At 32.7% G+C, this 27,796-nt stretch overlaps 1 protein-coding gene across 2 annotated transcripts in view; it reads left to right on the top strand.

The window, feature by feature from the left end:
• The window catches only part of LOC140041148 (dynein axonemal heavy chain 1-like), a 51,241-nt gene that overhangs the window by 1,916 nt on the left and 21,529 nt on the right, over positions 1-27,796 (top strand). The window contains exons 4-47 of one of the 2 annotated variants that reach the window (XM_072087572.1): positions 161-542; positions 657-1,074; positions 1,280-1,437; positions 1,552-1,766; positions 1,875-2,042; positions 2,148-2,278; positions 2,377-2,527; positions 2,771-2,964; positions 3,098-3,323; positions 3,475-3,677; positions 3,882-4,023; positions 5,827-5,982; positions 7,361-7,559; positions 7,873-8,126; positions 8,375-8,587; positions 10,483-10,647; positions 11,891-12,118; positions 12,252-12,431; positions 12,566-12,703; positions 12,793-12,956; positions 13,364-13,568; positions 13,974-14,177; positions 15,070-15,183; positions 15,368-15,517; positions 16,105-16,191; positions 18,381-18,487; positions 18,590-18,916; positions 19,569-19,746; positions 19,953-20,147; positions 20,358-20,477; positions 22,224-22,382; positions 22,475-22,597; positions 22,828-22,878; positions 23,188-23,328; positions 23,575-23,735; positions 23,975-24,132; positions 24,272-24,445; positions 24,579-24,725; positions 25,523-25,788; positions 25,925-26,121; positions 26,277-26,412; positions 26,495-26,703; positions 26,884-27,055; positions 27,218-27,706. In XM_072087572.1, coding sequence (XP_071943673.1) covers positions 161-542; positions 657-1,074; positions 1,280-1,437; positions 1,552-1,766; positions 1,875-2,042; positions 2,148-2,278; positions 2,377-2,527; positions 2,771-2,964; positions 3,098-3,323; positions 3,475-3,677; positions 3,882-4,023; positions 5,827-5,982; positions 7,361-7,559; positions 7,873-8,126; positions 8,375-8,587; positions 10,483-10,647; positions 11,891-12,118; positions 12,252-12,431; positions 12,566-12,703; positions 12,793-12,956; positions 13,364-13,568; positions 13,974-14,177; positions 15,070-15,183; positions 15,368-15,517; positions 16,105-16,191; positions 18,381-18,487; positions 18,590-18,916; positions 19,569-19,746; positions 19,953-20,147; positions 20,358-20,477; positions 22,224-22,382; positions 22,475-22,597; positions 22,828-22,878; positions 23,188-23,328; positions 23,575-23,735; positions 23,975-24,132; positions 24,272-24,445; positions 24,579-24,725; positions 25,523-25,788; positions 25,925-26,121; positions 26,277-26,412; positions 26,495-26,703; positions 26,884-27,055; positions 27,218-27,706 — 8,355 coding nt within the window. The remainder of the gene's footprint in view (positions 1-160; positions 543-656; positions 1,075-1,279; positions 1,438-1,551; positions 1,767-1,874; positions 2,043-2,147; positions 2,279-2,376; positions 2,528-2,770; positions 2,965-3,097; positions 3,324-3,474; positions 3,678-3,881; positions 4,024-5,826; positions 5,983-7,360; positions 7,560-7,872; positions 8,127-8,374; positions 8,588-10,482; positions 10,648-11,890; positions 12,119-12,251; positions 12,432-12,565; positions 12,704-12,792; positions 12,957-13,363; positions 13,569-13,973; positions 14,178-15,069; positions 15,184-15,367; positions 15,518-16,104; positions 16,192-18,380; positions 18,488-18,589; positions 18,917-19,568; positions 19,747-19,952; positions 20,148-20,357; positions 20,478-22,223; positions 22,383-22,474; positions 22,598-22,827; positions 22,879-23,187; positions 23,329-23,574; positions 23,736-23,974; positions 24,133-24,271; positions 24,446-24,578; positions 24,726-25,522; positions 25,789-25,924; positions 26,122-26,276; positions 26,413-26,494; positions 26,704-26,883; positions 27,056-27,217; positions 27,707-27,796) is intronic. The other variant, XM_072087573.1, reaches the window with a different exon arrangement.

Below are 27,796 nucleotides of genomic sequence, written 5' to 3' on the forward strand. Positions count from 1 at the left end.
CTTTTAACGAAGGTTTAAATCATTGGTTTATTTGTCAATAGCTATTTGTCACCATGGAAATAAGGGATAAGTAGATAATAATTTCTGTTGATATTGTTTTTATTTATTTTATGTTGGAATGTAAATATTTAACATTTTAATCATCTTCAAACTGTTACAGGATTTTCCAGAAAACTCGTACCTACCAAAAGTCCAACTTCCATATTTTGTTCCACCTGGACACTGTCCTCGTAAAATTGAAATTGAAAGACGTAAACGCCTCTACCAGAGTCAGGACTTGGAAGATATCTTAGAAAAACTCAATATTGAAACAGAATTGTTGATGCCTAAACAACTTGGAGAAAATTTCAAAGTTACATTGAATGAAAACTGTGGTGAAGATGCAGCCCCATTTCCAGCATTTCTTCCATTGGATATATTCACAGACATGGAGTTTGATTGTAGAACACCTGATGAGTGGTTAGATATGGGTGTTGTAAATGGACACAGACTACCTATTCCTGCCAAAGCATTACTACCAGCATGGGATTCAACTGAAAAATGTAAGACTATACACTTTATACACTAATATAAGCTTATAGTTAATGCATATACCTGTAAAGTCTCACTGTATATCTTTAATTAAGGTATGTTTTAAAATGTTTCATTTATTGTAGTGGATCCCAAAGACCCTAGTTTGGAGTATGAGTGGTTTGATGTAGGTGTTTTGGACTATGACCAAGATGAAAGCTTATGGTTGGTCCAGAAAACTGACCTTAATGGACGGATTCTTGATCACGACGACAGTCAGGTGGTTGTTAATGGTGGAGTTAAGAATGGCATAAGACAACCGATTCAAGCGACTCAGTACTGGATTCCACGAATACAAGTTATGTTTATTGCAGAAGATCCAGCAGTATTTGCACAGACTGTTTCGCAAGCCTTCCATGATAGAAGACATACTGAAGCGTTGCTGAGGTATCACTTGTATGTGGACTGTATGCCTATGGATGGTGTAGGAGAACTAGACTCAGAGAGCTTGAAACGAGTTGTTGGTTGGGCTAAGGGTGCACCATCACTTGCTAAAGATAAGAAGTAAGTGATCATAAATAAAAAACACTAGAAAAACTTACACCTCAAAAACAGTATGGAACATATACAATAATTGTTTTCTTATATATTGACTTTGACTCAATTTTTGTTTTGGAAGGTTTAATAAAATGCACAGTGGTCGTAATTGTATTTTACATGTGTCTGTTGCTATGATTACACACTTATTTTACCATGTGTTTGTTTATAGTCTTGATGATTACGTTCATACATTAGAGAAGGAAGTAAATATTGACTATGCACGAGCAATGAATAGAATCATCTTTGACAAGATAGTACAATCCAGTCCTGGTACATTTGCTTATGTCACAATCCCAGTCAAAGATAAAGAGCATATACCAGACACAGGTATTCACACAAGTTTTTGAATAATAAAATACTAAACTAACTAACAATTATTTGTAACACTGTTAAGAACCTCTAATTTCCTGCTTTAAATGCTTATAATAATTTATTTTGAAGGCTATTATGGGGATGTACCTGATTACCCATTTGATGAACAGTATGATAGCTTTGCATTTAACTCGTTGTTAACAAGAGAAGAAGCAATTTTTGCAATGATGAAAGTCAGAACAGAATGTAACAAAGTGTCAGCAATGTCATTGTTTCATGTTCCAATGGCAAAGCATTTGAGGATAGAGGAGTTTGAACAAACTCAGAGTTCACAAACTTCACAGGTTAGTCAATTTCCTTATTTAAAAAAAATAAAAAAACATTCTTCCAATTATATTATTGATCATTATTATTATTTATTAAATTTAGTATTTTATTTCTATATGTTTCAGGTTCAACTATTTCTGAAAGATAGTTGGATCTCAACCTTACGTGCTGCCATCCGCACAAGCCTACGTGATGTAGGTAAAGGCTGGTTCAACCTGCACGAAACAAATTGGGAAGTCTATCAAAAATCAAAACTTAAAAAGTTTATGGAGATGGTCAAGTTCTGTATGCAGGTAATTCCATTCAATGTAGTACACTAGCAATACTTGTTGTACATAAACAAACTTGGATGTTTGATTTGTAAAGATTACTGTAACATGTTGTATTTAATTGTTTAGGACTCGATGCGTTATCTGGTTCAGGATTCACTTGTCAATTTTACACAAATGATTATTGATGCATGTTATTCAGTGCTTGAATGTCAAGACACAATGGATTGGGGCAATAAATTAATTGTAAGCCCATATAGGTAAGTTAAACAAAAAATTACTTTGAAATCTTAAAGCATGGTTAGTTTAATTGTTAATTGAAAGATATAAAAATGGAAATTTTGTTTTATGTTATTAGGCCCAAACGCAACTGTCTGTTCCTGGTAGATCTGATTTTAGATTCAACTGGTTGCCACTACAGTACACCTCTTCCCAGTTTTGAATCTATGCTTGTGTCACTATTCGACCGTGGAATTGGAGCAACACAACATGTCCCTCAGTTAGAGAAGGTTTTTAGCATTTTTATTTTCTATTTTAATTGCAATCATTTTTACAACCATATTAAAAACCTACACCAACAATTAATTTAATGTTTATATGTAATAATCTAATAATCTGCATGTTGGGCAAGGCATAATCAAAAGTGCAAAAGCTCAAATTGTATTTGTGCTTTTATTGCAAATGGATTACTATTTTGTTCTTCTCTATTATGGTACTCCATTAATCATTGTTTAATCTTACACTTTATGTAGTATGTACTGGAAGACATCTTTTGGGCAGATACTCCACTATTAGAATCTGTAGGTGAACACGAACCGAGAGTTGAAGAGTTAAGAGAAAACATTCGTAATGCAATCCGCAAGGCTTTGATTCCAATGAAGGCTTATTCCAAGGCTTATGAAAAACATATGCAGCTCATGAATCTGGACATTGATGAATACATCAAGTATGTCTTGTTTCTTTCTGGAAAATAATCGTTAATTATGCTTTCACATAATAAATAGATAAAGTAATAATATAATAATTGATGTTAATGTTTTTGAATTGACATTAAAATGATTGTATTATATACAAAATAGGGAATATGATTCAAAGGAACATACTGCTGCAGAAGTGAAAAAAGAAATTGAGGATCACTTGGTTCAAAAAGAGATTCTAGAAAACACGATACCAAGTAACATTATCATTGGGCCATTCTACATCAACACTGAGAGTGTTCGTCAAGGTCTTTCCAAAAAGCGTAGGGCATTAGCTAATGCTTTACTTGAACTACTTGCACAGAAACTGAGAAAACAAGCTGAAGATGTAAGTTTATTGAAACTAAATAACCATTATTCATATTTGGTTTCTCAAAATAATCAATTGAAAATGTTCTTTGGAGGTTTACAAAATTGTATTGTATAATAATAATATTAATGTGCCTTTGCTAAGTTGAAATCAATGTTTTTCTTTGTAGGCTTGTGAAGAATTTAAGTCAATCTCTCGTCGTCTTTATGACAGACCAAACTGCATTGAAGATTTAGCAGAAAGTAAAGAATGGATGGAGTCAATCCCAGAGAGGTTGAAAGAACATCAAGAAGTCATTGACAAAGCTATGACAGATTATGAACTGATTGAAGAGTTTTGCTATAATTTATCAACAGATGATTTTAATCTTAAGTAAGTGGTTTATTAAACAAATTGAGAGAATACAGTAATGACTGTTTTTTGTTTTGATTTTGACAAACTTGTATAAGCAAAACGTTAACTTTGCTAAGATAAAATAAAAGAAACACCCAAACACCAATTGATCAATCAATAATAATAAAAATCTCTAATTACATGACATATTTATTCAAATTATGTATTCCTTTAATTGTGCAGGTGGAGTGCCATAGGCTGGCCTCGAAAGATTGAAATCCAAATGGAGCAGACACTTCAACAACTGGAAGAAGATCAAGAACGTTTCCAAAAGATCCAAGTGACGGACCAGAACAATTTCCAAGACAGACTTGATGCACTTCAGGTTGAATTTCCAAACAAAACTTTGCTTTTCCACAATTTCAGCAAACCAGTCAACATTCTTTATTATTTTCATTCTTGTTTTGATCTGTTACTATACCTTAACATATTCTTTTATTTTCAATATTACCTTTATCTATCATGATTCACATTTTATTTATTCTATTCTTTATTATTTTCATTCTTTTTCTGTTACCTTTATCTACCATTTATTAAAGTTATTTTAGCCTATTCTATTTCATTCTTATTCTGTTACCTTTATATATCATGTTTAATTCTAGCCTATTCTATTTCATTCTTATTCATGTTTCATTTTTTATTTTAGCCTATTCTATTTCATTGTTATTCTGTTACCTTTATATATCATGTTTAATTCTAGCCTATTCTATTTCATTCTTATCATTCATGTTTCATTTTTTATTTTAGCCTATTCTATTTCATTCTTATTCTGTTACCTTATTCTTCATCCATTTTAAAGTTATTTTAGCCTATTCTATTTCATTCTTATTCTGTTACCTTATTCTTCATCCATTTTAAAGTTATTTTAGCCTATTCTATTTCATTCTTATTCTGTTACCTTATTCTTCATCCATTTTAAAGTTATTTTAGCCTATTCTATTTCATTGTTATTCTGTTACCTTTATATATCATGTTTAATTCTAGCCTATTCTATTTCATTCTTATCATTCATGTTTCATTTTTTATTTTAGCCTATTCTATTTCATTCTTATTCTGTTACCTTATTCTTCATCCATTTTAAAGTTATTTTAGCCTATTCTTTTATCACTATTTTTGAGAAGCGTTTACTGGTTTGTTGATATGGTTGTGGTTCATTTATCATTGCAAAGTATTGCTGGGAAACTCATGCATTTTAACCACCCTTGCAATGCTCCATTTTCATACTTTCCAAACTATACTCTTCTTGTTTGTGTTGTTTTTATTTATGGTAGTAATGTTCTGTTCTAATGTGTGCTTTTTAATGTTTTATGTTGCATGTATACTATTCTCTCTCATTTCATCCAGTTGCTAATTTATCATACATAATCACTTTGCTAAAATACAACAAATCATACCATATTAACTTGCATAACATAGATTGATGGCAAGTGTTGGGAACATCCATTTGTAAACACATAAATTTCATTCATATTTATTTTATATTATTATGATCATCAAGTAGAACCGCTTTTATTCAATAAAACAAAAGGCAAACTGTACAGAAAACAATAATAGGCCACATGCTTACCTTAAGCAAGGATTAGCTAAAGAGGCATGGCAATAATGATAAAACAAATTTGATATCAAAAATATATTCCATCAGAACAAAATTGTAAAGACTTCATCTTAATTGATTCAACTTCAACTAAAATATTTAAAGTAAACAGTACAAATAGCAAATAGCATTAAATCAACAAGGATGGTTTTTTGTTTCTAGTCCAATTGGTTTTTGTAAACTTTTCTTTCTGCTCTTAAACTTGACAAGGGTTGTTAAAATATTGGTGCTTCTATGTGCACATTCACATGTTGTGTACTATTACACATGAATTTGTTTGTGTATGTCCACATAGAATGGAATTTGTTGCTGCTCGCTCTCATGGAAACATAAGTTACACTAATTGCTTTTAAGACTAACATTGTAATACATTTATTGTAATTGGTATGGAAATCATAGCAAATATTTACAGTAATTTTGTCATTTTGTTTATGATTATCATCATATTAATGCTTTTGTGAATTATTCTGATGAATCATTGGTTTATGAATTGTTACACCATTCTTGTATAACATTGTTTGAGATGTAATTTAGATGGTAGTTGCTGGTTTTGCTGCTCATACTGACCTTGAAAGATCACATGAAATAGCGAATGAAGTACGCAGACTGACAAAGCAGTTAAAAGAATGTCAAGGGTTGTCTACTATGTACAACAACAGAGAGCGACTCTTTGAAATGCCTCAAACTAATGTAAGTACAAGATTCTATGTACAACAACAGAGAGCGACTCTTTGAAATGCCTCAAACTAATGTAAGTACAAGATACTATGTACAACAACAGAGAGCGACTCTTTGAAATGCCTCAAACTAATGTAAGTACAAGATACTATGTACAACAACAGAGAGCGACTCTTTGAAATGCCTCAAACTAATGTAAGTACAAGATACTATGTACAACAACAGAGAGCAACTCTTTGAAATGCCTCAAACTAATGTAAGTACAAGATACTATGTACAACAACAGAGAGCGACTCTTTGAAATGCCTCAAACTAATGTAAGTACAAGATACTATGTACAACAACAGAGAGCGACTCTTTGAAATGCCTCAAACTAATGTAAGTACAAGATACTATGTACAACAACAGAGAGCGACTCTTTGAAATGCCTCAAACTAATGTAAGTACAAGATACTATGTACAACAACAGAGAGCAACTCTTTGAAATGCCTCAAACTAATGTAAGTACAAGATACTATGTACAACAACAGAGAGCGACTCTTTGAAATGCCTCAAACTAATGTAAGTACAAGATTCTATGTACAACAACAGAGAGCGACTCTTTGAAATGCCTCAAACTAATGTAAGTACAAGATACTATGTACAACAACAGAGAGCGACTCTTTGAAATGCCTCAAACTAATGTAAGTACAAGATACTATGTACAACAACAGAGAGCGACTCTTTGAAATGCCTCAAACTAATGTAAGTACAAGATACTATGTACAACAACAGAGAGCAACTCTTTGAAATGCCTCAAACTAATGTAAGTACAAGATACTATGTACAACAACAGAGAGCGACTCTTTGAAATGCCTCAAACTAATGTAAGTACAAGATACTATGTACAACAACAGAGAGCAACTCTTTGAAATGCCTCAAACTAATGTAAGTACAAGATACTATGTACAACAACAGAGAGCGACTCTTTGAAATGCCTCAAACTAATGTAAGTACAAGATACTATGTACAACAACACAGAGCGACTCTTTGAAATGCCTCAAACTAATGTAAGTACAAGATACTATGTACAACAACAGAGAGCGACTCTTTGAAATGCCTCAAACTAATGTAAGTACAAGATTCTTGTAACCTGTTACTCTGAATGTGCAGGTAGTTACTTACTGTGAGTACTTTTCTCAAATCATTTATTGTCTTTATTTAAGTTTTCAACTTGAATATTTAGACAAAATTAGGCTATCAACCAAAATAAGTATTTCTTGAATTTGGGTAGCAACCTATTTAACTCGTCGTGACAGAGTCAAAACATCATCCTTAAATCTTCAGGTCAAATTATTGTTTTTATTTATAATATTGCATATTTTACATGTTTAAATTCATTTTATTTTAGTATGATAAATTATCGAAGCTTATCAAAGATTTTGAGCCCTTCAAAAACCTTTGGATGACAGGCTCTGATTGGTTGAAATGGTATGATAGTTGGATGAATGATCCAATTACAAGTATTGATTCTGAGCAGTGTGAGAAACAAGTCATGGACTCTTTTAAAACAATGCATAAATGTGTAAAGATCTTCAAAGACATACCTGGTAAGTCAAATGAACAGAAGGAACATATAGTATGTTGTACGTCACCTAGCCATTTGTAAGCATTGGTTGCATTACTTTTCAAAAGAACAAGGCCAACAGCCATAAGTCGCGTGCTAAAACGCATAGTGATACCGGACCGACCGACCGACATAGTGAACTATAAACGCTACTAAAAACAGCATTTGGAAATGAAATGTGACCAATAAAAAGATCACAACCAAAGCAGTCTTTTTTGTACAGTGTTTATTGAGATATAACTGTAAAAGTAGAGGAGAATAATGGCAAATATTTGAAAAGAATATGCTTTTTTTAGGTGTTCAGTTAATAGCACAGAAGATTCGGAGTGATATAGATGACTTCAAGCCATTTATTCCACTAATCCAAGGACTTCGTAACCCTGGTATGCGTAGTAGACATTGGGAACTACTGTCTGGAGAACTTGGATTTAAGATTATCCCAAAGGCATCATTGACATTCAAGAAATGTTTAGACATGAACCTTCAACAACACATTGAAAAGATTTCAAAAGTTGCAGAGGTTGCTGGCAAAGAATACTCCATTGAACAGGTTAGTCTTTTACGTTTAGTGTATCATTTGTTATTGCATATTGTTATTGCATATTGTTATTGCATATTGTTCAAGTTATAATTCCAGGAAATATTTATAATATATAGAAAATATGTACATATAACCTATTAATTTTTAAACTGTATTAAAGAAGTTGATGTTTTTTATGCTGTAATTCAAGGTGGAAATTGACGTATTAAAATCCCCAATTATTATGAATAAATTTATTTGCATTTAATGTACTGTAGGCCTTAGATAAGATGGAATCTGAATGGAAACCAGTCTTATTTGAGATAATGGAATACAAAGACACTGGTACATTTATAATGAAAGGTTCTGATGAATGTACACAACTATTAGATGATCATATTGTAATGACTCAAAGTATGTCATTCTCACCTTACAAGAAACCCTTTGAAGACAGAATTAACACATGGGAGTCCAAACTCAGGATGACACAGGTATGATGATTTTCAGCCGTTAGCATACAGTATATTCTTTTATGCGTATTGTACACTACAGGCAGAAGTGAATTTGATGAAACACTTATTCCTCTAATTGTTCTATTACCAAAGTTTGCATTGCAGATAGTGTATGTTCCTCATGTCAGCCTTTGTCTAAAACACTTTAGTTTATTAAACACAGTATGTTTCTAAAAACGAAAATATGTACTCATGTTGTTTGTAATCAAGTTGTTTTTTAGTTATCCGCTTAGTAGCGGATAACTCCTTGTAACTGTATGAAATCATCTTTTTTTTTTTTTTTTTTTTTTTTTCTGTATTATTCTTTCTTTCTGTCAATTTTGTGTCTCGCGTATCTCAAAAACTTGTAAACAAAACATTTTATAACTTTGTCAACATGTGGGCATTCACGTGAAATTGTGCACCTCCTATTGTGAATGACGTCATAATTGCGCAAGGTGATTTACGCGCGTTTTAACGAATTTCGCGTAATTAACATAGATCGAAAACCATATAGCAATTTAAATTGAAACTTAACAAAAGTTTAATTTATATCTTGCGCTAACTGACTGTGGAAAAAAAATGGCATGTTTCACAAGAAGTTACACGCGCACGGGCGTTTAAAATTTCAAAATGCGAAAAATCAATTTCTAATCAACTTTCTACGCGTTTCATGTCATTTTGAGCATGTCAAAAATTCCCACGCGCGCGCATATTTTTACTCGCACGGTCCGCACGTAGCGTTGAAAATAATTTTTTTTCGCTTGATTCATGTTTTTCCAGCTTTTTCTGGTAATTTTACCAACTTTTTAACAATTTTGACCTAAAATTACGTCATACGGGCACATCCAATTGGATAATTTACGTGCGTTTTTGATGAAAAAGTTTAAAAATTTGTCAAAATTCGTCAAAATTATGCCTTTTTTTAAACATTCATAGATTCTAAACTACGAGGTGAACTTTTTTTAAATTATATATTCTGGAAGTTGATGAGTTGTAGATATGGAATCATGCATTAATATGGCTAATCGGACATTATAACGTCATCGTATGGCCACGCGAATATAAAATATAGGATTTTTATATCTTTCGTCATAGCGCATCACATTTAATAGAGCGCATCTCCACTTATCCGTTTTTTATTTTCACCCCGATTTTGATATTGTCTAGGTGAATGAACTATCTTTCGCATGAGTTAAAAATATTTTAATTTTTATGACGTCATCATGTCGAAAATTGTAAATAACGTGGGTCACTTATTTTCATCTTTACAGTAAATTTCAATCTGTTATAGCTCATCAGAATAAAAAGTGATAATCATGATTAAAACGTTTTCTGGAAGCTATGGGATTGTAGATACGAATTCATGTAAACATTTTGCCAATCGGATGTTGTGACGTCATCATATGGCCAGTTGAATAAAAAAAGTTGTATTTTCATATTTTGCGTAATAGTTCATCACATTTAAAAGGGTGCGCATCTATATTTTACGTATTCAAATTTCTTCTACACGTTAATATGTTGTTCCTAAGATAATTTCCTTCTGAAATTGCTATCTAAGTGTTTCATTTTGATACCGTCGCCATGTTAAAAATTGGAATAAATGGCGGGTCCCGTAATTTCACCTTTTCTACACTGTATGTAATATGTATGCAGATTATACTGTAGTGTTTGCATGTATACTATATGACACAAAATTGACAGAATTCAGCACTAACAGCATATCATATTCTTCAGTTCTTGTCATAATGCCATAATCTTTATCTGTGTGCAATATTCCAACGTATGACGTGCACGTGGCGTTTGTCGTGGTGCGGATAACTAACTCGTCAAAGTGACGAGTTTCATGTCTAGTTTTTATTTATTATTATAATTATATATATATATATATATAGGATGTATTAGATGAGTGGTTACTGTGTCAAAGGTCATGGTTATATTTAGAGCCAATCTTCAGTTCAGATGATATAAATCGTCAGTTACCAGTGGAAGGTAAACGATATCAGACAATGGACAGAATGTGGAGAAGGATTATGAAAAGTGCAAAAGAAAACCCACAGGTGAATTATAGGGAGTATGCTTTTAAATCATACTTTGTAGTTAGTGACTGCTTAATAGAAAAACTGTGTAAACTGATCAAATTTGTCTCTTCTTCTAGATTACATTTAAACTTTGTTATCCAACCATAGGAAAACTCTGTTGGCCTATCAAATGTGCACACATAAAATAAATAAGAAATTACATTTAAACGTTGTTATCCAACCATAGGAAAACTCTGTTGGCCTATCAAATGTGCACAAATAAAATAAATAAGAAATTACATTTAAACTTTGTTATCCAACCATAGGAAAACTCTGTTGGCCTATCAAATGTGCACACATAAAATAAATAAGAAATTACATTTAAACTTTGTTATCCAACCATAGGAAAACTCTGTTGGCCTATCAAATGTGCACACATAAAATAAATAAGAAATTACATTTAAACTTTGTTATCCAACCATAGGAAAACTCTGTTGGCCTATAAAATGTGCACATAAAATAAATAAGAAATTACATTTAAACTTTGTTATCCAACCATAGGAAAACTCTGTTGGCCTATCAAATGTGCACACATAAAATAAATAAGAAATTACATTTAAACTTTGTTATCCAACCATAGGAAAACTCTGTTGGCCTATCAAATGTGCACACATAAAATAAATAAGAAATTACATTTAAACGTTGTTATCCAACCATAGGAAAACTCTGTTGGCCTATCAAATGTGCACACATAAAATAAATAAGAAATTACATTTAAACTTTGTAATATTACAACCATAGGAAAACTCTGTTGGCCTATCAAATGTGCGCACATAAAATAAATAAGAAATTACATTTAAACTTTGTTATCCAACCATAGGAAAACTCTGTTGGCCTATCAAATGTGCACATAAAATAAATAAGAAATTACATTTAAACTTTGTTATCCAACCATAGGAAAACTCTATTGGCCTATCAAATGTGCACACATAAAATAAATAAGAAATTACATTTAAACTTTGTTATCCAACCATAGGAAAACTCTGTTGGCCTATCAAATGTGCACACATAAAATAAATAAGAAATTACATTTAAACGTTGTTATCCAACCATAGGAAAACTCTGTTGGCCTATCAAATGTGCACACATAAAATAAATAAGAAATATAACATTTACAAAGAATGATAATAAGATGTATGTCACAATTAAATATTACAATATTTGTATACAGTATATACAATTTAATAATGGTCAAAAATTTCATTTAATTTCATTCCTGTAGGTTATCTCTCTGTGTCCAGATGCTAGACTGTTAGAAAACCTTAAAGAATGCAACAAACTTCTTGATCAAGTTCAAAAGGGATTAAGTGAATACTTAGAGACTAAGCGTGCATCATTCCCAAGATTCTACTTCCTGTCTGATGATGAATTGTTAGAGATTCTTTCTCAGACTAAAGATCCAACAGCAGTTCAGCCGCATTTGAGGAAATGTTTTGAGAACATTGCTAGGGTGAGCATTTCCAAACAATCTGTATTTATATATATATATACACTAAAAAATGTAATAATTCTAGTAATGAGCGAAAATAAGATATTTGTTTTTTATTCACAAATAAAGTGTTTTATTTAAATATTTGTTACAGCTTCGTTTTGAAGATGATTTAAAGATAACTCAAATGTTCTCTGGAGAAGGTGAAATGGTACCATTCTGTGAAACACTCTATCCAAATGGAAATGTAGAGGATTGGCTACTAGAAGTTGAACGGGTAATGAAAGAAAGTTTAAAGAATGTTCTTGGAGAATCCATTGTCAAATACCCAGAGGTGAGCACAATTACAATATAGTATAGTATAATAATAGTATTTTAGTTAGAAGGGAAAGGAGAACACATAATGGCTTTGAAACAGAAAGGTGGCTCTTTAAAGTTCAATCAGTGAATATTCTGTTTATTATACAGGAAAAAAGAACTGATTGGGTTCTTGCATGGCCAGGGCAGATTGTGATTGCTGGTTGCCAGGTGTACTGGACACAAATGGTGGAAAATGCTATCAAAACAAGTACACTCAAAGATCTTCATGAAGTCCTAAAGGAACAGGTAAGATTAAGTTTTTAATATAATTTTCACTGTAAATATATGAAATCTTTGCAATTTGTATATGCAAGTTGTGTATTATGTTTTCATAGATCAATGATTTGGTGAGTCTAGTGCGTGGTAAACTGTCCAAACTTGCTCGTATGATGATGTCAGCTTTGATTGTAATAGAAGTGCATGCTAGAGACGTAGTTGGCAATATGTGTTTAGAAGGTGTCAGCAACCTTAATGACTTTGAATGGATTAGTCAGCTCAGGTAATCAATATTACAATAATCACAATAATCATCAATATCATCAAAGTAGCATCTAATAATTTGCAATTTAATCTTTTTTCTGATATAAGTTTCAAATTGTATTGAGCAAGAATATCCTTTGGCCCCTTTTTCTCAAAACCTCTCTGGACTTGAAGTCAAATTGTAATAATATCATTGTCATGATCTGTGTGTACTGAAAGATGACCATTCTATTTCCTATCTAATAAAAGGTCAAACTTTGAAACTTTCTTTTAAACAATTATACACTCCCTCTATTCTGTAAAGAAACTGGGGTTATGGAGTGTCTAGACTTGCTTATTATTTCTTCATAAAAAAAAACAAATTTAAAATGAATAATGACATTTTTGGTGTATAAAATCAAAGACAGCTTAACATTGTTATTGTAGGTATTATTGGATTGACAATAATTTGTATGTACGTGCAGTTAATGCTGAATTTGAATATGGCTATGAGTATCTTGGAAACTCTGGTCGGTTGGTAATTACTCCACTAACAGATCGATGCTATTTAACACTTACTGGTGCACTTCATCTTAAATTTGGTGGAGCGCCAGCAGGTCCAGCTGGCACAGGAAAAACTGAAACAACTAAGGTACTGTATGATAACACACTTTAAACTAAATTAACAATAAAATTATGTTTTCTCATTTAAATGATATTAGACTACTTAAATTGCCAGGTAAAGCTGTATGGTTTGTCAGATTTTTCTTGAAGTTCATTTTTATATATTTTTATTACTACAATGTGCCAATGAAAGTCAAATTTTCTATTGTTTTTGACAAATAACATTTTACTGTAGCCATGAAACTATAGTTTAACTTTTGATTCATGTGCTTGTTTTAGGATCTTGGAAAAGCCCTGGCCATTCAAACAGTTGTTAACCCTAACCCTAACCCTTTTGATTCATGTGCATGTTTTAGGATCTTGGAAAAGCCCTGGCCATTCAAACAGTTGTTAACCCTAACCCTAACCCTTTTGATTCATGTGCTTGTTTTAGGATCTTGGAAAAGCCCTGGCCATTCAAACAGTTGTTTTTAACTGTTCTGACCAACTAGATTTTATGGCTATGGGAAAATTCTTGAAAGGTCTTGCTAGTTCTGGTGCCTGGGCTTGCTTTGATGAATTCAATCGGATTGATATTGAAGTTTTGTCTGTAGTAGCTCAGCAAATTACTACCATCCAAAAGGCTCAGCAACAAAAGGTACATTACTTATACCATTTAAATATTAAATAATAATATTATTATTATTATCTTTGTTTTTAAGTCTATAAATGGCATGGCTCCTGAATATATTTCTGACATGCTTAGGCTGTATGTTCCCGGACGTAATCTGCGTTCTAGTGACTCGCTGGTTCTACATCAGCCTAAGTCTCACCACTCATGGGGTGACAGAGCATTCTCCGTTACTGCTCCTCGTCGGTGGAATGCTCTACTGAGCTCTATAAGATTTTGCAAAACTGTTGATACTTTTAAAAAATCATTAAAAACACATTTATTCATTAAGGCATATGGAAATCATGAGGTTTCTTAAAGTTGTTTAGACTTAGAATTGTTTTGTATACCTTTTCCTGGCCAGCATTTTCTTTGGGGTGCCTCTGTCTTGGTTGTTGTCTCTGAGCACCCGGTCGTCTGTGGCAAGGCAAATGTGTATCCTGCTCCTTTGTTTGGTCACCTAGGTAGGGGTCCGGGATCGCGACAGAACGACAACGGATGGGGACCCTCCAAAGAAATTGCATTTTATTTGTCAGGAATTTGTATGATTTATTTATTTTTTATTTTTAAATGCGCCTTGAGCACTCTGGAGTGGTATGTGCGCTATAAAAATCTTATTATTATTATTATTATTATTTGGGTCAACCGGCTCAGCTACAGTGATTTAGTTCACTTAGGTTGACCCTTGTCTCCCCAATTTCAGTTTTTTTTGTTTTGTATATACTTAATACTTAAATAGACCAAATAAATAATGAAATGAAATGAAACTAATTAGCAACAAAATAATAGGGTTCATCAAAATTTATTGACATACTATTTAGATGAAAGGTTTAGAAATAAATTTAAAGGGGTATCTCACATAAATTAATTTGTTTAATAGGTGGATCGTTTCATGTTTGAGGGGATGGAGATTGCCCTCAAGAGTTCATGTGCAGTCTTTATTACCATGAACCCTGGCTATGCTGGCCGTACAGAACTTCCAGATAACCTCAAGGTAGGTACTGTAAGGTCCATGTTTGTTTTTCGGATTGTTATAGTCTATATAATAATAGGGAAGGTATGGAGACAATGGTTATTTTTGAAAACTCCTACTATGCAGTTGCCATATATAGTATTACATTTTATTAGGAGTATAACAACAACAACAAAGTCACCATATAATGATTGTCTTTTTGCAGGCATTATTTCGTCCTGTAGCTATGATGGTGCCAGACTATGCTATGATTGCTGAGATTTCACTGTATTCATATGGTTTTAGTGATGCGAAAGTTCTAGCTAAGAAAATTACTACTACATTCAAACTCTCTTCTGAACAACTTAGCTCACAGGTAAAATGACTACTACATTCAAACTGTCTTCTGAACAACTTAGCTCACAGGTAAAATGACTACTACATTCAAACTCTCTTCTGAACAACTTAGCTCACAGGTAAAATGACTACTACATTCAAACTCTCTTCTGAACAACTTAGCTCACAGGTAAAATGACTACTACATTCAAACTCTCTTCTGAACAACTTAGCTCACAGGTAAAATGACTACTACATTCAAACTGTCTTCTAAACAACTTAGCTCACAGGTAAAATTACTACTACATTCAAACTCTCTTCTGAACAACTTAGCTCACAGGTAAAATGACTACTACATTCAAACTCTCTTCTGAACAACTTAGCTCACAGGTAAAATGACTACTACATTCAAACTCTCTTCTAAACAACTTAGCTCACAGGTAAAATGACTACTACATTCAAACTCTCTTCTAAACAACTTAGCTCACAGGTAAAATCATAATATTCATTTTGAGTTTCTTATATTTAAATGAAAAAAGGAAATTAATGCTGCTCAATAATTGTTGTGTTTTAAACTATTAGTCTCATTATTTTTTTTTCATAATTACTTTTACATTTATTTTTTAGGATCATTATGATTTTGGTATGAGAGCAGTAAAAACAGTTATTTCTGCAGCTGGTAATCTGAAACGAGAAAATTCTGAAATGAATGAGGTATTTAATTTATTAAGTAGTACGTTGTATTAATTGATCTTAACGAAGACTAAAGTATTAGATCTAGTCTCATGATTAGGTGGTACATTACACGAAGACTAAAGTATTAGATCTAGTCTCATGATTAGGTGGTACATTACACGAAGACTAAAGTATTAGATCTAGTCTCATGATTAGGTGGTACATTACACGAAGACTAAAGTATTAGATCTAGTCTCATGATTAGGTGGCACATTACACGAAGACTAAAGTATTAGATCTAGTCTCATGATTAGGTGGTACATTACACGAAGACTAAAGTATTAGATCTAGTCTCATGATTAGGTGGTACATTACACGAAGACTAAAGTATTAGATCTAGTCTCATGATTAGGTGGTACATTACACGAAGACTAAAGTATTAGATCTAGTCTCATGATTAGGTGGTACATTACACAAAGACTAAAGTATTAGATCTAGTCTCATGATTAGGTGGTACATTACACGAAGACTAAAGTATTAGATCTAGTCTCATGATTAGGTGGTACATTACACGAAAACTAAAGTATCAGATCTAGTCTCATGATTAGGTGGTACATTACACGAACACTAAAGTATTAGATCTAGTCTCATGATTAGGTGGTACATTAAACGAAGACTAAAGTATTAGATCTAGTCTCATGATTTGGTGGTACATTACACGAAGACTAAAGTATTAGATCTAGTCTCATGATTAGATGGTACATTACACGAAGACTAAAGTATTAGATCTAGTCTCATGATTAGGTGGTACATTACACGAAGACTAAAGTATTAGATCTAGTCTCATGATTAGGTGGTACATTACACGAAGACTAAAGTATTAGATCTAGTCTCATGATTAGGTGGTACATTACACGAAGACTAAAGTATTAGATCTAGTCTCATGATTAGGTGGTACATTACACGAAGACTAAAGTATTAGATCTAGTCTCATGATTAGGTGGTACATTACACGAAGACTAAAGTATTAGATCTAGTCTCATGATTAGGTGGTACATTACACGAAGACTAAAGTATTAGATCTAGTCTCATGATTAGGTGGTACATTACACGTTCAGGTTATTTGTTTGAATTTTATCAAAGTAAGACTGGTTGGTAACGGCTATCTCCATTGCAAATGTGTGCCATATTTAATGTGCTTTTCTACATTCACATTTGTACAATTTGTAATTTGTGCCTGCCTTGTTGAATAGACTACAGTCCATCTTGCTGACTAATTCTACTTCCATTCACATTTGTACAATTTGTAATTTGTGCCTACCTTGTTGAATAGACTACAGTCCATCTTGCCGACTAATTCTACTTCCATTCACATTTGTACAATTTGTAATTTGTGCCTACCTTGTTGAATAGACTACAGTCCATCTTGCCGACTAATTCTACTTCCATTCACATTTGTACAATTTGTAATTTGTGCCTGCCTTGTTGAATAGACTACAGTCCATCTTGCCGACTAATTCTACTTCCATTCACATTTGTACAATTTGTAATTTGTGCCCGCCTTGTTGAATAGACTACAGTCCATCTTGCCGACTAATTCTACTTCCATTCACATTTGTACAATTTGTAATTTGTGCCTACCTTGTTGAATAGACTACAGTCCATCTTGCCGACTAATTCTACTTCCATTCACATTTGTACAATTTGTAATTTGTGCCTGCCTTGTTGAATAGACTACAGTCCATCTTGCTGACTAATTCTACTTCCATTCACATTTGTACAATTTGTAATTTGTGCCTGCCTTGTTGAATAGACTACGGTCCATCTTGCCGACTAATTCTACTTCCATTCACATTTGTACAATTTGTAATTTGTGCCCGCCTTGTTGAATAGACTACAGTCCATCTTGCCGACTAATTCTACTTCCATTCACATTTGTACAATTTGTAATTTGTGCCTGCCTTGTTGAATAGACTACAGTCTATCTTGCTGACTAATTCTACTTCCATTCACATTTGTACAATTTGTAATTTGTGCCTGCCTTGTTGAATAGACTACGGTCCATCTTGCCGACTAATTCTACTTCCATTCACATTTGTACAATTTGTAATTTGTGCCCGCCTTGTTGAATAGACTACAGTCCATCTTGCTGACTAATTCATCATTTGTTTCCTGTATTCTTATCTTAATTGTTTAGTGTTTAATTTATTCCTATTTGACCTTTGTAGGAATTGATTGTTTTAAGAGCTATTCGTGATGTTAATGTTCCAAAGTTTTTACAAGATGACTTGAAGTTATTCAATGGCATTGTCTCTGATCTTTTTCCGAAAATTAAGTAAGAATCTACCTTTTTTTTTTTAAATGATGACATGAAATAAAGTATATGTTCTTTATGAAGATTACAATTTATTAATGTTATTACTATTTCATTATATAGAGAAGAACCAATAGATTACGGTGCATTGGATGCTGCATTGAGAAGCAGTTGTTTCAACATGGACCTAAAAGATGTGGATGGGTTTATTACTAAATGTATTCAATTGTATGAGACAACTGTTGTGAGACATGGGCTTATGTTAGTTGGTCCAGCTGGGTCTGGTAAAACCAAATGCTATGAGGTTTTAAAACAATCTATTACATCATTGAAAGGAGAACAAGCTGTAGGTGGTGGTGTTTATGAGAATGTTCATACTTTCATTTTAAACCCTAAGAGTATAACAATGGGACAGCTGTATGGTGAATTTGATATGCTCACTCATGAATGGTAAGTTAGTAGCTCATATTTTAGTCTTGATTTTATTGATATGCTCACTCATGAATGGTAAGTTAGTAGCTCATATTTTAGTCTTGTTTTTATTGATATGCTCACTCATGAATGGTAAGTTAGTAGCTCATATTTTAGTCTTGTTTTTATTGATATGCTCACTCATGAATGGTAAGTTAGTAGCTCATATTTTAGTCTTGATTTTATTGATATGCTCACTCATGAATGGTAAGTTAGTAGCTCATATTTTAGTCTTGATTTTATTGATATGCTCACTCATGAATGGTAAGTTAGTAGCTCATATTTTAGTCTTGTTTTTATTGATATGCTCACTCATGAATGGTAAGTTAGTAGCTCATATTTTAGTCTTGTTTTTATTGATATGCTCACTCATGAATGGTAAGTTAGTAGCTCATATTTTAGTCTTGATTTTATTGATATGCTCACTCATGAATGGTAAGTTAGTAGCTCATATTTTAGTCTTGTTTTTATTGATATGCTCACTCATGAATGGTAAGTTAGTAGCTCATATTTTAGTCTTGTTTTTATTTACATAATTGTATTCTATATCTTATGTATTGCAGCATCAATATATCAGCTTGTCACAATTTTAAATTACTTTTAAAATAATTTTTGTCTATTTATTTGACAGGACTGATGGTATTCTGTCGTCTTTAATTCGTATGGGTTCAGCTAAGCAAGATGAAGATTCTCGTTGGTATTTGTTTGATGGTCCAGTTGATGCTGTATGGATTGAAAACATGAACACAGTCCTGGATGATAATAAGAAACTCTGCTTAAGTAGTGGTGAAATCATCAAGCTAACAGAAGTACATTCATTATTACCTTAAATTAATTTGGTTTTTTTTTAAATTTTGTACGACAAAGAAAGAATAGAATAGTATAAACAATAATCATCATTTAATATAAGATCTATCTATCATTTAAAAATCTTGTTCTTGTGTTAATATTAAAATTGATACTCTTTGCATTACAATTATTCACAAAGATAAAACATTATTACCATTTGTTTTAGTTCCAAAGAATGATCTTTGAGGTTGCAGATTTAGCCGTCGCATCACCTGCCACAGTCAGTAGATGTGGTATGGTTTATATTGAGCCTAGCATCTTAGGCCTTAGTCCTTTTACGGAGTGCTGGCTGAAGAAGCTACCTGATGCTATCTATCCTTACAAAGACCAGCTTTCTGACTTGTTTACTAAGTTTCTCCAGGTTAGTAACATCATTTATTGTAGAACGCCCTTAGCATCATAATACTGTTCAATAACTCTTTATTCACGCTGTACAAAAACATACACTTGTTTGACCGAGGTCATAACAAAAGTATGTAATAGATTCTCAGTTTAAATTTAAACAGGTTGACATATATAATTAAATGCTTTTAAACTTTATATTCATGTTCATCTGTACCATTTTTTCTAGGAATCCATTGATTTTGTTCGTACAAATTGTAAAGAGATAGTTGGTAACATTGACAGCAACCTGACATTAAGTTTGACTAGACTTATGGATTGTTTTTTCAAACCATTTGTACCTAAAGAGGTAAGTAACTGAAGTTACACTGAAGTTGATCAATCCCTCTAATCTGAATTACAATGTAATTGTAGTGGATAACAGTAATTTGTGTGTACCCGTTTACTATGTTACAACTTATTGGAGCATTAACAAAATATATCACAGTGCTCGGATTGTTCAATAAAAAAATATCAAACATGAATTTATAACCAATGTTCTTATTATAGATACTGTGTTCATTTGTATTAAATTGTTCATTTTATTACTTCTTTTAAAATGTTTCTTTTCATTTTAATGGTTGTGTTGCTATAGAAACGAAGGGTAAGATAAAGAGTCTCCCATTGTTATTCATAAATGTACAGTACCTGTCATAAAGTTCCATGCCCCATAGTCGGTAGCATTAGTATAATTGTTCACAACAGAATTCTATTGTTGGTAGCATTAGTATAATTGTTCACACTAGAATTCAATCATTCTCAACATTAGAACATCTAGTTGAATACATTCTCTTGCTATAATCATACATTCTTTAAACCTGAAACTAGTGCCATTACTTAGTTCTGCATTTTAGTTTTTTTTTTCCATTTCAATTCAGAAACACATACTGTAGATTGAATGTAGACAACATTAATACAATTACAGACTTATGCTTTAAATACTTAATTTTAAAATAGAATTTAAATATCAAACCATTTATTGCTTGTGATTAGAAACATATTCATATCATTAAACCATTTATTGCTTGTGATTAGAAACATATTCATATCATTACCTTGCTGTATGTTTAATTTCTGATTCAAGACTATTGAAAGCCAATGGTTCAATCATGCTGGATAAGTGCCTTTTGCCAATCCTTGTCAATGTCCTACAATCATCAGTTGTAATGCTGGATCAGCGCCTTTTGCCAATCCTTGTCAATGTCCTACAATCATCAGTTGTATTGCTGGATAAGTGCCTTTTGCCAATCCTTGTCAATGTCCTACAATCATCAGTTGGAATGCTGGATCAGCGCCTTTTGCCAATCCTTGTCAATGTCCTACAATCATCAGTTGTAATGCTGGATCAGCGCCTTTGGCCAATCCTTGTCAATGTCCTACAATCATCAGTTGTAATGCTGGATCAGCGCCTTTTGCCAATCCTTGTCAATTTCCTACAATCATCAGTTGTAATGCTGGATCAGCGCCTTTTGCCAATCCTTGTCAATGTCCTACAATCATCAGTTGTAATGCTGGATCAGCGCCTTTTGCCAATCCTTGTCAATTTCCTACAATCATCAGTTGTAATGCTGGATCAGCGCCTTTTGCCAATCCTTGTCAATGTCCTACAATCATCAGTTGTAATGCTGGATCAGCGCCTTTTGCAAATCCTTGTCAATGTCCTACAATCATCAGTTGTAATGCTGGATCAGCGCCTTTTGCCAATCCTTGTCAATTTCCTACAATCATCAGTTGTAATGCTGTGTAATATTTCCTTTTGTATTGTATCCTATAAATTTGTTGGAGTTGGGTAGCCGAGTGGTTAGGACACTTGACTGTAATACAGATAGACACCCGGGTTCAATTCCAGACAACTCCCAGTCCACTCAGCTGTAAATGAGTACCTAGTTGAAAATACTAGGGAGAAAAACCCGGCGTGGAAAGGAACTGGCCTCTTTACCACATAATGCCGAGGCTTAGTACAATGAGCTCCTAACAGCTCATTCCCCTATGTTCAGAATGAACACGGGACTAATTACCTCACCACCTATAAATAACAGCGTATGTCAATTTTCAGGGTGACAGACCACTTCCAGCAGACAGTTTGATGCGTATAGAAGAGTTGATAGAGCCATGGTTTATCTTCGCATTAGTATGGTCAGTAGGGGGCACTGTTGATGGAGATGGAAGGAAGAAGTTCAGTGATTATTTGCGAGAAAAGATGAAGAAAGAAAATGTAAGTACAGTCATTTGTACAACCTAGTTCTACATCTGTGATCTTATTCATTCAATAAAATAGTCTTACACATATGTTGTTTTATTCCAAAGATAAAGCTACTTTTCCCAGCTGATCGCCTGGTTTATGATTACAAATTGGATGATGGTGGTATTACTAAATTATCAAAAGGAGACACAGAAGAGGAAGAAGAAGGTGATAGTGGCAACAAAGAGGTAAACATAGCACAACAAATCATTATCCTTGTTTCTTTCTGCTATGGGCTATTTTATCCATTACAATTTTATACAAATGTTATGTTAATAAACTTTATATTAATTATTTTATGAATTAAATATAGTTGAATGGTGTAGAATGGTTTGATTGCAATGCTTAAATCTATCATTTGATGCAAATAGCCATGTTATTGCTACTGTATATAGAATATTGATTGTTTTGATTTCAGGTTCATTCTCAGGCGTATTCATTTCAGAATGTAGTAGTAGAACTGGAAGAGGTTAGAGTCAGGATAAATTAGCATCATGCATCTCAGTCTAGTTGTAGGCCAGGAATAAGGAAACACAAGAGTAGTTAGTTTTTTAATAGAAAGAATACTACATAATAGGACATATTATTGAATATATCAGAATGTTTAATAATGAAAAATAAAAACAGAAATATGCCACATAAATGAAAATTGTTAATAATTATTGAATTGTTGAATATGAACATTATTTATTGTTCTTTCCTTTTGAACTTCATTCTTTCTCATAATATTCAACAATGATTTGATAATGATACAAAACGATTGTAAATTTCTTTATAGATTCGTTGGGTTGATTGGATGGAGGGTGTGGCACAATGTAAGATTTTACCAGAAACACAGTATGCTGATATTATAGTACCAACACCAGACACTGTAAGAGGATCATGGCTTATTGAAACTTTACTAGTCAATAACAAACAAGTAAGTCATTCATATATTTATTATTCACTAACAACATGAGCATGAGTCCCAATCATATGCAATAGTATCAGGGTGTACAATAGTACTAATACTTGTAGAAGCATATACCTCATAAATAAATGTTTATGTTTTAACACAGAATGAAACAGGAGATATTACTTACTTAATCTTGTTGAGATTCTTAGCATGATCAATTAGCGCCTAATATTTCTTTAAAGTAAACTTACACTGTGTGAATTTTTCTAGGTGTTGTGTGTTGGAGATACAGGTACAGGTAAATCTTTGACCGTCTCTGACAAGCTTCTGAAGAGTATGCCTAAGGATTTCCTCAGTAATTTTATTTCGTTCTCAGCAAGAACTAGTGCTAACCAGACCCAGGATCTTATCGACAGCAAACTTGACAAAAGGTACTGTAAAAAACAATAAAGTAAACAAAAATAAATATTGTGTACGGTAATATAATACTAATATTTTATGAATTATTAAAATGTGTCTTATCTGTATTTGATTCGACTTTCAGGTTGTTATTGAATACATACAATACATCAATGTTTACACCATAAATCTTAAACAAACGGTTTACTACATATTATCACATTAAACTGATAGTGAAATAATGCACCATGATGCTATCATTGCTTTTCAGACGCAAGGGTGTTTTTGGGCCGCCATTAGGCAAGTATTTTGTGCTATTTGTTGATGATTTGAATATGCCTGCCCTTGAAGTGTATGGTGCACAGCCTCCAATAGAGTTGCTTAGACAGTGGATGGACCATAAAGGATGGTATGACAGAAAACAAATTGGTGAGCATTCCATGCATTCTAATCTCATGTAATTTATGATATGTTTCTCATAAATGTACATAATATTAATACACATTATGTTTTTGAATTTTCTCAAAAAATCAAATGACAAATAAGATTTTAAACATGTTAATTTCAGGTGCATTCCGTGAACTTGTTGACATTACATTTGTATGTGCAATGGGTCCACCAGGTGGAGGTCGTAACCCAGTCACAACTCGTCTTATGCGTCATTTCAACTACTTATCATTCTGTGAAATGGAACATTCTAGTAAATCACGTATCTTTTCTACCATCTTAAACAGTTGGTTATGTGAGTATTAACTTATATATTTCATAATTGGTTTTGATCTAATTATAGTGTAGTAAAAGTATCATTGAATAGTCATACTGTACAAATTCAACTTTAATTTAACTTGATAAGTTACTACTTTATTTTGTAATAGATGGTAATGAAGGAATACGTGAGCATTGTAACAAGCTTGTAGATTCATCTATTGATGTATACGAGACAATTACAACTCAGCTTCTACCAACACCAGCAAAGAGTCATTACACATTCAATCTCAGAGACTTATCTAAAGTATTCCAAGGTAAGTAACATTTAGCAAGTGGTGGATGAGGTGATACATAAAGTACCGATCAGATTGTGATATAGGAGAAAGTAATCTTGTTGGCCCTATAAATAATAAAGTACCGATCAGATTGTGATATAGGAGAAAGTAATCTTGTTGGCCCTATATATAATACAGTACCGATCAGATTTTGATTTAGAAGAAAGTAATCTTGTTGACCCTTTAAATAATACAGTACTGATCAGATTGTGATATAGGAGAAAGTAATCTTGTTGGCCCTATAAATAATACAGTACCGATCAGATTTTGATTTAGAAGAAAATAATCTTGTTGGCCCTTTAAATATTACAGTACCGATCAGATTGTTATATAGGAGAAAGTAATCTTTTTGGCCCTATAAATAATACAGTATCGCTCACATTGTAATATAGGAGAAAGTAATCTTGTTGGCCCTATAAATAATACAGTACCGATCAGATTTTGATTTAGGAGAAAGTAATCTTGTTGGCCCTATAAATAATACAGTACCGCTCACATTGTAATATAGGAGAAAGTAATCTTGTTGGCCCTATAAATAATACAGTACCACTCACATTGTAATATAGGAGAAAGTAATCTTGTTGGCCCTATAAATAATACAATACCGATCAGATTTTGATTTAGAAGAAAGTAATTTTGTTGGCCCTATAAATAGTAAAATATATAGTGCTACTGTACAGGTAAAGATCTGTCTGCTTGCCAATCGTTTATAAATTGTCTATACAAAATCATAGATACAAGACAAAAATTAATATTTATTGCATTTTGATTTTCAGGGATGTTGATGGTAGATTCAAACAAAATTGAAAACTTGTCTGGACTTCTACGTGTTTGGTTCCATGAAAACAGTCGTGTTTTTAAGGACAGACTTGTAAATGATGAAGATTGTGAATGGTTTGATAAATTGCTGACCCAGCAAATGGTTGAGTCATTTCAAGCTGATCCAATCGAGGTGGTGCATAGTGATCCATTGATCTATGGTGACTTTATGATACCTAATGCTGACAATAAAATTTATGCTGAGATCACAGACCACACGAAGGTAATCTATTTGTTTTTAACCTTCTACATAATTAATTAAATCTTTATATACACTGATTACAAACAATATAGAGTGAGAATGGTGTAAGTATGTAAACTTATAAAATAATGATGTATACTGATGATGTTATTTGTAGATGGTGACAATTCTAGAGGAGTATCTAGAAGACTATAACCAAGTTAATACAGCACGTATGCGCCTTGTGTTATTTATGGATGCTGTGAAACATGTATGCCGCATCAGCCGTGTAATAAGACAGCCTCTAGGAAATGCATTATTGCTAGGTGTAGGAGGCAGTGGACGACAGAGCTTGACAAGGCTTGCTGCTCATATGTAACTACAAAACATTTACATTTGATTATAAAGACATATCTTTTTTTCTATTACACTAATGTAATTATATCGTATTTTCATGATACAAAATTACTGAAAAGAAAATAACCCACAGGCTTATATAACTAGATGATTCCTGTTTTTTCTGATTTTAGGGCTGAGTATGACTGTTTTCAAATTGAGTTATCTAAGAACTATGGGACAAATGAATGGAGGGAAGACTTAAAGAAAGTCATGCTTAAAGCTGGCTTAGAAAACAAGCCAATGGTGTTCTTATTTAGTGATTCACAGGTAAAAAAACATTTTAGTTCAAACAGTATACAATGTAAAATTACATGAATTAGGAATTAATTTAGTCTTTAATTTATAATAGATTAAGAGTGAGTCATTCCTTGAGGATATCAACAACATTTTGAATTCTGGAGATGTACCTAACATTTACAGCTTTGATGAGTTAGATCAGATTTACAATGCTATGAAACCTATAGTACAAGAAACAGGCCTTCAGGCTACTAAAGCTAACCTGTTTTCAACATACACAAAGCGAGTCAAGAGTAACACACACACTGTGCTCTGCATGAGGTAAGTCTTAATTGAATCAATCATCAATTAGCAAATGTCTGCGGTGGCCATTATAACAATTTCACATCAAAATAAATTAGTATTAAAATATAATATTCTGTATGTAATATAAGGATTTTGATATACTAATACATTTTTTAGTACAATTTAATTATTTTATTTATTCATATTTTTTTCTAGCCCTATTGGTGAGATTTTCCGTGCAAGATTAAGACAGTTTCCGTCACTTGTAAACTGTTGTACAATTGATTGGTTTAGTGAGTGGCCTGATCAAGCTCTTAGGTCTGTTGCACAGAATTTCTTAAAAGATATTACTGAATTAGAAGATGATGATGATGTCAATAATGGTCTGGTAAGTTATTTAAAATATGTTATCTATTATCTATCCAAGTACTATTATGTAAGTTCAATTCAATTCAATTCAACTTAACATTTATTTCTTCCTCAAGAAAATGAGGTAAACATAATAAATCCATTGTAGACATTTTTTAAACAAATTTTAAATCTTTTGTAGGTGAATGTGTGCGTTGATATCCATCAATCTGTTGCTACAAAATCTATCAAGTATCTTGCTGAGTTGTCCAGACATAATTATGTTACACCAACCAGCTATCTTGAATTACTTGGCATCTTCTCAAAGCTGATTGGACTCAAGACCAATGAGCTAAGAACGGCAAGAAACAGAACAAAGACTGGTCTTGATAAGCTGTTGCGTACTGCTGATGAGGTTACCAAGATGTTAGAAGAACTTGAAACAATGCGACCAATGTTAGAGGAAGCTGCTAGAGAGACAGAGGTTACAATGAAACAGATTGCAGAGGATAGTGTGATTGCTAATGAGACTAAGGCTGTGGTACAAAAGGAAGAACAGCAGGCAACAGTTAAAGCTAAAGAAACACAAGCTATTGCAGACTCTGCACAGAAAGACTTAAATGAAGCACTTCCAGCCCTTGATGCTGCTCTTGCAAGCTTGAAATCACTTAACAGAAATGATGTTGTTGAGGTACTTAATTACAATATTTTTTATATTTTGTATAGCCTTACATTATTACACAATACCACTTAAAGCACAACTGATCATTGTTGGCTATCA

Source organism: Antedon mediterranea, chromosome 2, assembly GCF_964355755.1.
Source record: "Antedon mediterranea chromosome 2, ecAntMedi1.1, whole genome shotgun sequence".
Classification (NCBI taxonomy): Eukaryota; Metazoa; Echinodermata; class Crinoidea; order Comatulida; family Antedonidae; genus Antedon; species Antedon mediterranea.